Source organism: Notothenia coriiceps, unplaced genomic scaffold (genome assembly GCF_000735185.1).
Source record: "Notothenia coriiceps isolate Sejong01 unplaced genomic scaffold, NC01 NC01_scaffold00020740, whole genome shotgun sequence".
Taxonomy (NCBI): Eukaryota; Metazoa; Chordata; class Actinopteri; order Perciformes; family Nototheniidae; genus Notothenia; species Notothenia coriiceps.
Window position 1 is genome coordinate 3,599 of NW_011353441.1, and position 10,786 is coordinate 14,384.

General features: G+C 41.0%; 1 protein-coding gene across 1 annotated transcript; it reads right to left on the reverse strand.

The window, feature by feature from the left end:
* Positions 1-420: 420 nt before the first annotated feature.
* LOC104952897 (nuclear factor 1 A-type) lies at positions 421-9,318 on the reverse strand (the record flags this gene model as incomplete). Its single annotated transcript, XM_010779805.1, has 2 exons — positions 7,026-9,318; positions 421-949 (listed from the first exon to the last, which is right to left on the reverse strand). Coding segments are annotated over exons 1-2 (556 nt in total), but the record flags the coding sequence as incomplete, so codon positions are not given.
* Between the last annotated feature and the right edge of the window lie 1,468 nt (positions 9,319-10,786).

Below are 10,786 nucleotides of genomic sequence, written 5' to 3' on the forward strand. Positions count from 1 at the left end.
TATAGGCTCTCTTGATATCCAGAATGGGAATATCACTAAACTGCTGATCTCAAGCTCAATGCTACAGACATTATGGCTGTCTCGAGAAGACCCAGAGTCGAGTTAAACCACTGCACTTTTTAAAAATGTTTTGGTATTTCAACATATACAGTATATAGATAAGAAAAAGAGTGAACCAACAAACAACGAGCAGTCAATAAATAAAGACACCAAAGATGAAGTGAGACCCTACAGGAAGCCAAAGGAAAAAATGGCTGCCCTTATATTACAGAAGAAAGACTGTGGAGCTTCTGAAGGTGTGTGTCACTGTGTGTTCATCGTGTTTTTATCACATGTACACTTTTACAGAAAGCAGCAGCTCAGCATCCAATCACACACTCACACACATGAAGAAGAATAAGAGGAGGCTCAGGGACTTACCGGCGTGCACGAAGTAGGCCAGGTAGAGATCCAGCTCCTTAACTGAAACTCCAATGTGATGCGGCTGCACACACAGGGTGGGGTTTGAACACTGAGGAGACTTTACCAGCCTCTCCCCGTCAGTACTTTCGAGGGGAATCCCTTTGAATAAAATCACCATGACCAGGTCCAGCCTCCACACTTTGTCCGCCTGGCGCAGGCAGTCGATCCTCCTCATCTTGCCCTTCTGGTCAGGGTTGGAGAGCACACAGCACGGAGCCTTCTTCCCCGTCACCGTCAGCACAAAGTCCTCTCTGAACTCGGGCCGGATGTCCTTGCGCAACTTGGCCAGGAGGCGAGACGCCCACTTCTGTTTGACCTCCGGCTTCTCGCCCAGCAGCTCGTCCTTCACGGCACGCTCCTCCTCCTTGGACATGCGCTTCTCATGCTTCTTGAAGTACTTCCTCTTGCGGGCCTGCAGGTTGAACCATGTGTAGGCGAAGGCCCGGACGTGGGGGAGCAGGGCCTCGATGAAAGGATGGAATTCATCCTGAGGAAGAGAGAGGAGAGACGTGTCAATGACAATCAAACCAACATGCAACAACAAAGCTTCCTGCTTTAAAGGAAAATCACTTGATTCCACTCTAAACTGTATCATCATATATCTATGTATTTGTATTCATATATATTATAGATAAATATCTTTACATATATATTCTGTGTCATGTAGTTTCATTTCTTCATTTAGGCTGTATGACAGTTACTTCTTTCCATGAGAAAAAGGTTTTTGTAGCAACATTTTTGGACACTTTCAGCACAACATTTTTGGAAGGTTTGGTTCTTTACTTTATTTTCAAGTTTCAAGGCTTTTATTGTCATGTTGTACAGCTAGTGTAGTTATGACAATGGAAATCTTAGGTCACAGACTCCTCCAACAGTGCAACAAGATAACACAGATACAATAGTACAAGTAAATAAAATAAAATAGAGTATAATAGAAACAGAATATTATAGAAACAGTGCAGATAAAAAAGATTAAAAGGATCAAGGGGAGAGGGAAATGCTGAAGGAAATAAAGTAGGGATGGAAATGAAGGAGGGAACAAAGGAGGAAAGAAGGGGCAAAGAAAGGAGAGGGGATAAAACAGAGACAAGATTGACACAAAGAAGACTGTAGGACATTCATCCGATAGGAAAACCAAAGTATGACGAAGAAAGCAAAGCAGAGAATATTAAGTACGTTTACAAGGAGGAAAAAGAACAGAAGCAAAAAAAAAGAAAACAAAGAAGGGGAAAACTGAAATAAATAATGATACAAGGAGAGTCTGGAGAACAGAGGGGGTTAAGGAAGCAAGTTGAGAGGCAATAAAAGACAAAGAAGGAAACAACAAAGGAAGGATAGCAGCAAATGCAAAAGGAAGAAAGAAGGAAGTTGTGTACAAAGAATGAGTTGTGATTCTGACAGTAATCCGCTAACTGATCACAGGTCAGAAGGCTTGTGTGTGCTGCATGGGTTCAGGCTGCAGAGCGCTCTCTCTCGGCCCACACACACTCTTTAGTGCCAGTTCAGCCTGTCTACTGCTGTCTTGGCTTTCAGGCAGGAATGTGGGTCTGTGGGGGTCTGCCAAACCCGAAGAAAAAAAACAGAATCCCACCAACGATCGACCAACCAACAAACCAGTGGCAGGCGAGCAGAAAGAGGCCGCCACAAGCACAGAGGCTCCCATCAGGGATTAAAGGTTAATTAAAGGTGCATTATGAGGCTTTGGCTGATGAATACTGCCCAATTTCGGGTTGGTTACACCTGCTCTCCCCCCTCCTCCTCTCTTAAATTCAATTCAAACTGGCAAAACATAATTTAAATGAGGTACTGCAAAGATTATCAACAATATTATGAAACTGATCTAACTTTGAATGGTTTTGGTTATTGACTCAGTCAGAACAGTCTGCATGTGTCCAGAATCTGTCTGAATATTGAACTTATTTGAAGACAAATTAAACGTTAGGGTTCAATCACTTATTTAATAACTGCTTTATACCAGAGGTCTTGCTTTTGTATATCATTATCTGCAGAAGATGTACCGTTTTCCATTTATTTCCCTTCAATAAAAAACATATCCTCTGTTTTTAATTCCGTCACGTTTCAGTTTTTGATCTATGCATTTATTTTTGATAATAACAACAATAAAAGGTTGAGCAAGTGTCAAGTCTGAAAACTGAAATCCACGGATGCGGAGTCTTTACATTGTTTCCATGGCACCTTGTTTGTATTTATTTATAGAAGGACCATGCATACAAAAACATTAATCTCAGCAAAGAGAAGATATGCAATATGCCAGATTATAGCTAATAGCTCATTTCCATGTGTGGCCCTCAGGCAGGTTCATAACAATCAATGTCAACCTTGGCGGTGCAGTGTATGAGAAGTGTAGATATTGTTGATACATGTTTCTTTTTTTTGCTCTTAGGGTTGGGACAGTCGTCTGCGGTGAAGCTCAGTGGAAAACCTGTCATTTCAGTTTGTCGGTCTAAACACTGAAGGACGGGCAGAAAAACACTTTCATCACCAAGAGCACAGAAAACACAGACGGACAGAAAACATCTTCTTGGAACCTTCCTTATTTGGATAAAAGTTCTCGGAGGGTACCTGAGCAGGATTGGAGGCCCTGTCCCTCCTCGAGAGCCACGTATTGAAAATAAATACATAAAAAACACTTAACTATTCATAGATAGTCAAACCGAGATAAATCTTGGTGTTATTTGTTAAAAATCCAGGATTCCCAAACTGTCTCTAAGGCCCATTGGCTCCCATTGAGGAGGTGAACCTGGAGATTGATTTTTATTTTTATTCTTTTTGGATCAACTTGAAGATCTGGGTTAAAATATTTAGTTAAATACAGGAACATCCGGAGGAGTTTTTTTTTTGAAGCCAGACGCTCTGCAGCCAGACGCTCTGCAGCCAGACGCTCAGCAGGCGTTCTCGGACGCTCTGCAGGACGGCCGAACACCGCCTTTTGTTATTTGTGGTTACTGTTAGAAGTGAGATGTGTTTCTGTTTATGTCCTCTGGCCGTTAAGAACAACAAGGGTCTGCTGGAGGAATGATGTGTGCCTCCACACACATGCGCAGACACACACACTACGCATTCCACAGTGGATCTGCAGCTCGGCGCTCTGGCTGCAGCCACATACCAACATTCCTCACAGTGCAGCGTCTCTGCTTCCTGATCGCTCACACACCGGCCTCCTCCGCCGCTTCACACTCTGTCCGTCCGCCGCAAACAAAATCCCGTTTAACAAGTCACTCTCCCTCATTGTCTGCCTTAAAAAACGTGCCTTGCTGCCAGCAGGGGTGAGATAATCCCCCTCCCTTTCGGCTTCCCCTCCACTGTTTTCTGAAATGTGTCTTTAAATAAAATAATCCTGTTTGTGCATCCATGTCAAGATAGTGATTCAGCAAATGTACTGATACTAGCTGCTTTTTTATGTTTCGTTTTTTAAGAACAGTAGAAAATGTCCCTTTTCGGTCCGATAATCAATCTTGTTCTATTTGTAACTTATTTTTGATTCAAGGCTACAGTGAAAATCAAAGCAGAGAGCTTCACCAGAATTAAATAATTATTACAATAAAATAATTTATAAGGAAATGTGAGATAATTTCAACCCAATGGCTGTTTTTGCTGCATATTCTAGGAAAATAAAATATGTTCATACGAGGAATTTTTGAGAACTGCAAAAAACACTGGTCTTTCAGTCATATTGTTTCCCATTTGAGCTTTCTGTGGCTCGGTTTTGAAGCTGACGTGTAACACTGCTCCCCAGGTTGTTTTTTCCTCTCTTTTAAGGTCTTTCTTTCTTTCGGCATCGGAGGAAATCCCCATTTCTAAACCCGTGAGGGGAGTCTGAGAGCCGACGCTTACACGTTCCCCCTCTGCAGGGGATTCTTTCTACACAAGAGGCCTGTCAAACTGTTTCTCTGATAAACAAACACTTCTAAATATACTGTTTTCAGTATAAAATTTGGAAGACCCAATCTCTTTGTGGTACATTTTAAGATTTCATTCATGACCAATAATGGATGTGGATAAAATGTGTTTCTTTCGTGACATTTATTATGTATTTTTTAAATTTGACTTTTGTAATAATCACATTTTAATTTTTTAGATCCTGCTCCTGTGACCACACAATTATATTAAGATCTACTATTGGCATTTTCTGAAATCATGAAATTCAAGTGACAAAAAAGTAGCCGAAACCAAACCAATATGCAAGACGTAACTAATGTTGAGCAAACCCCAAACATCCAGATCTCGTCGGCAATCACAATCTCTGGAACGCCACTGACACTGACGTGGAAATAAAGCCAACAAATACCTCAAATGACCAAAAGCCTTGTTAAAGTACTTAAATTACGTAAAAATCGATTAACAGGTTTCATATGAGGGCGCCCCCTGCAGGCCGAGGAGCCAAACACACACACTACATTTACTGACACAAGGTTATAGGATAAATACCAAATACTATTTTTACACTAGATGATTTGTTGTAACCCTTGTTACCGGTCCGACTAGACCTCGGTACATAGAGTACGGAGGGATGTTTATTGTTTTCTGAGACACGTCTGTGGTAAATAAATAAACCGTAGTGGTGTAAAAAATTAACATTGTAATTATATAAATACAAATTGAGTATTAAACGATTTACAAATATTTCAACTTGAAATTTGCATATAAAGGACTAATTTAGAGGNTTGTTTAATAATCACATTTATCATAAACCATAAATAGATATTAATAAAATCAACAAATGAATAATGAAATCAATAAGCCAAAGAAAAAAACATCAGCTTGATTTTTTTTACAAGAGCAAAGCAGTAAAAAAACATCTGTTTGAACTGGTAAACATTTGTCTTCCTGCCTCTTCATTGAGCAGGATTTATAAAACCAACAGCTGATTATTGGTTTCACTGACTGATAATCAGATTAAACGTTAAAGCTTGTGTTCTGAACCGCGGTTCAAACACGTCTCCAAACAGACTGAATCTCTAAGCAGAACATCAGGATGACAAATCAGTTTTTGGGAGGATTTAGGATTTATGAAAGATGCAGCAAAAATCTGACATTATACCAAAAGCTGAGGGTAAAATACCCGATCAGCAGAAACACCACTACATGATGTTACTGCTTGTGTCACTGACAATATAATATTTATTTAAAGCCTATAAATCTACTCATTTATAAATTATAAGATTTAAATATCAGTGCATCATCTGGTGTCTGAAGAAATTGAGAAAAAAAAGGAAAAGATAATCCTTATGATAAAGTTAATTCAAATAATTGTTGGATTACAAGATATTTAAATATATAGCATTGTGATTTGTTTTAATTAAAGATTTAATATTGAAATCTATGTGTGTCCATTTGCCGTGGCTAATTTCAGGAGATTAAGCCAATAATTCCTGCAAAAGGAAAACATAATCTGCAGCTAGAATCTCCAAGATGTCACACCCAAAAAATCCCCTAAATCATTTTTAACCTCTGACCCTGAACACAACACTGTGGCAGAGATAAGGATGTTTAAAGAGCAAAAGTAGGTCAAATGTAAATTACTGACGGATAAATTAATGCAAATTAATCCTAATTTTTAGTTAAAGTGTAAAATAAAAATGTAATGTTAAGCTTGCTGCAGGTCTGCCCTGTCCCCTCAGCAGCTCTCATCTGACAAAAACATTTAGTTTTTTAATGTAGACACACATATGTGTGAGAGGCCTTGGTTCATATAAGGCCTCAACTGGAAGGAAGCAATTCATAATCAAATCCACTTAGATTTGTACAGAACAGGATCAACCTGCATTGTTGAACACAAGCAGCCGGACTGGAAGTCCTGCAGCGGAGAGAGAGACCCTTCCCCTCCCGGCAAGACCCTGCAGTTAGCGTACTCACATTGATCTCTGCACACATATAAAGACGCACGGAGCCCAGAAACCACGTGTCACATTTATGAAATGACAACAAAAAATGCCATTGCACGTCTGGTTGAAACTGAACTACAGTCACAGCAGGTCGGCGGGTGCAGACAGAGTTTGAAAGTTAGGGGGTATCGAAAAGAGAAATCACCAGCAGGATTACGTGTCCTTCTCCAAACTTTTCTCCTCCACATTGTGCTTAACGTGTGCCATTCAGACTCATAGGGGACGCTAAGAGGGAAGCCTCCTGAAAGAAGCCCCGCGCCCTGCAAACTCTGAGCCGGAGATCCGGTCAAGGCTGGCCGGGCAGCGGGAGCCTGAGCCGGGCTTCAGTCAGAGGAGCAGCCCGCAGAGAAACACACACCCAGCGGCTCAAAACTGCTAACAAACTACTCAGAAACACGCAAATTGGACCGAAGAAAAGTTGACAAAAGTTCTGAGGGATAAATGACTGCTCGGAGCTAAAACATGTGAACTTCTGAGGCGCAGTCCGCCATGTGCCGCGAGCAGAGGAAGACGGCAGTGGGAGTGTGAAGAGAGAGCAAAGACTATAGGAGCAGTCCATACCGCCCATACCGTCCCGAGCACAGGCAGAGAGCCCGGACACAGCTCCCTGCCAAAACCAGCGTCAAGAAACATTGAACAAGTTTGAAAAGCACTCACCTGTGTTAAACATAGCGGAGAATACATATCTGTCGATCTAATCTTAGATCTGGAAGGCGTGTGTTTATGTGTGTGTAGGTTACTGTAACTCCAGCCGGTGTGTGTGTGTGTGTGTGTGTGTGTGTGTGTGTGTGTGTGTGTGTGCGCGCGTGTGTGTGTGTGTGTGTTTATGTGTGTGAAAAAGGAAGGAACAGAAAACAGGAGTGAGAGAGGGGAAACAGAGCCCTCCTTTTGCCCCCTTCGCTTTCACATTTCCAACCAGGGCTGAACTTTGACCCCGCCTCAGGTTACATGTACTGTCCGGACCTGTTAGAGGCCCTCCGCCGGGGAGCGCACAACTTTCTGTCCTGACACGATGAACATCTCCAGCAAGAAGAGCAAAGCCCCGTTATGAAAACTGAAAATTAAAAAAAATGTAAATCACAGGGAAGTCCGGTGTGGTGTCGGTGCTGAGGCGAGTGCGGCCGGTGCCGTTGGATGGTGCTAATCTCCAAATTGTCCCGAAACTGCATTTCAAACCGCCGGAGATTCTCGGTGACCAGCGGACCTCAGCAACATGTCTATCCGTGCTGCGGCGCGCTGTGGCCGGCGTGCGATGGTGCGGCTCCTCGGTGCTCGGGACGGTGTGCGCGGTGCAGTAGTGTCGGCGGAGAAAGATAACTGGGGAGGAAGAAAGAAAGGGCACAACGGGATCCCTGAGCTGCCAGACGGCCGCCTCGCCTCTAAAACAACCGACAGCTGCTTTCCGTTAATGTTATCTCCAACAGGAGGAGACGGTAAAGAAGAGAGAGGGAGGGGGAGAGAGAGTGAGTCGGTGTGTCCCGGACGCAGAACGGAGCGCCACCTCCTCTCCGCTGCTCTCCTGTCTGCTCTCCGGCTCCGGTCCTCCACTCGCTCCGCTGCCCGGCTGCTCGGTGTGTGTGCGGCCGTGGACTGTGCGCACTGACCCTGCAGAGCCCGAACTGATCACACACTCTGCTTATTGATCAGGAGGGAAACATCGATCCTCCTCACGCAGTTTCACAAGTACAACCCGGTGACGCCGCTGATGTGTGTGAGAGTGTGTGTGCTCCGTGTTCCCGAGGAACTGATCACTGTGTGGAATTATGGATTAGTTTCGATTAGTATGCACGAACTGATTTCAGTGCGTTTATAAAGACTTGACTGGCTCCGGTGGGCAGCAGAACAACCAACTGGTGTATAATGGTTTATTTTCATTAGGAGGAAGACATTGATTTAATCCAACAGAGTAAATGAAGTTGTTTCTCCCGCGTCTTTTGCACAAATTTGGATGGTAACACCGCACCTGACCGCCTCTCTCGGGGTCCAGCTGTAGCTCTGCGGCTCCCTCTCACTCCACAGGCTGCTTTATTTGTCCTGTCCCGTTACGAGACGGAAAACAAACTCCTATCCGGTGCTACACCTCGTGTCCAAATGCCACTCCGGAACCCCGTAAACCGTTAAATGCCTCTCTGCTCAAACGCAAACAGCCGCTCCGGTGGGAAGTCAATAAGAAGCTGACAGCTGATCAGAAGTGATCTATGGAGATCTGACCGGATCCACTCACTGCAGGGACACACTCTATTACTTTCTCTGTAATTAAAGCCTCAAACACACAAATCATGTTTTATTAACTTGTTATTTTCTGAGGTTGTTGGAGCAGATTCACGTTACACAAAGTTATATAATATCAATGAGAACAGAGATCATAATTAGAAATGGCCAATCAGCTCTCACATTCTTTTGTATTGCTTCTTGAGTATTTTACTATGTTTATGAGTAAGTATTTACTTTGCATAGACATTTTTATTTATTGAATCACTCTCTGCTCTATAAATGTTATTTGAGCATAAATGTTGGGATGCACCTGGAATCCTTTCATTTTTTCTGGTTTGTCTTTGAGATGTTGTGCTCTCTTTGGTCCCTTTCAAAAAAACGTTTTATTTCAACTGCGTTTTATATAGTTTTGAGTGATAAAAAAACCTCCTGAACTTGAAGTTTAGCCCTCAGAAAACTCAGAATTGGAACACAGTTAACTGGAGGAAAGGGTTATACTTATTTGTTTGGTGGATGTTTTGCACTTAAAATATTAAGTTAAGTACAGGAATATTACGGCTTACTCAAAAAGTAATTATTCTGCAGTACAAGGCCCTTTTAGAGTAATAAATGACTGTTTAATAACCAATAACACAGGATAATAATAATAAGTGGGGAATACATGTTTGGCTATGTCAGCGAACAAAGTAATAACATCTCACTCTGAAAATTGAAAAGGAACAGGAAGCCTTCCAAATAAAAAATGTACAAGTATTCACTTGACATCTCGTATTTTTGTATTTGTTTTATCACAGCACAGTGACGCTCTACTGATTTGTGTTTAAACTGACCTTTGAGGTGAATGGAGTGTACAGCACCCCTATCCACACATTACAGTATAACATGCAGAAAGAAGTGCCATCCTAATCTTTTTTGATCACAAAAACATCAATACAATTATGTTTGGATCCTTAAAAAGATATTAACATTTACGAAAAATTATGAACCATCCCAAATGAATTATGTTGGTGAATCGAGCAGATGTTTGAACATTACATGGCATAAAAGAGAGATATGCCCAAAGGAGAGAAAAGTGATCTTTGGGTTTTAAAAAACTATGAAGAATCCTCAAGTGTCACAAGTGTATACAAATATATCATATACTGCAGGAGGCCCAAACAGCACCACAGAGTCCTGGCTACATATCCTGACACAAAGGAACCACACAGTGGAAGTAGGGTCAAACTTGCCATGACAACAAGATCATCACTATAAACTCACCACAGTCATATTACAATCATATTATATAGAGAATAAACTGCCATTATAGACAATATCATTCCTTTACAGTACAACAGACACCTTTTAAATCCTACAAGGATATTCTAGGAATATTATATTAATATTGTAAGTGTAAAACATGTATACAGTAAGTTTAAAAAAACAACAACTAATGCAACAGCACTCATGTTTGTTTTATTTGAGGTGAATATATCTGCATGTTTCTTGTTGTTCTGACTTTGTACCAATAAGGTTTTCTGCACTTGTAATTGGATAAAACCGTCAGCTAAATGAAATGTCTTGTTGACAGTCTAATAATCAAATTGTATGTTGCTAATACTTACAAGTGTTGTATTGGCATACAATCTCATTAAGTGTTTTAAATTCAGCCTAAAACAGACATGAAACAACTCTGGGGGATTAGAGACATATTCTGGGATTATTACGATTATTTTAAGAGGTAATCAAATGCAAACTGGCATGTTGTATAGAGTGATATTGACATTGTGATGAAAGTATGATAAAGTGCAATATACTGATTAATAAGTATACCTGCTCTAAAATCCCTACAGAGATGTAAGTATTAATTCAGTCATAATTTAAAATATAAAAAGGGAAAGAGAATGATCAACCTATAAATTAAGTGAAAGGATAATAATACCAACAGGGAGACAACTCTCTGTTGAGCGTCATTGGCAGGAACAAATGCGAATATATTGAAATTATATTTAAAGGCTATAATGTAATTAATTTCAACCAGTTCTAATGCACAATTGAATGTCTTTAAACTCAATTTAGTTGAGTTATTGGTATACTCAAATATTATCATGTGAAATAAAATATCATAAAATATATTAAAGACACAAAAAAGCACATTTTGAGAACTAGCCTACTTCAATGACATTGCATGCAAATAAGGTACAAATAAAATGAGTAACACCTAC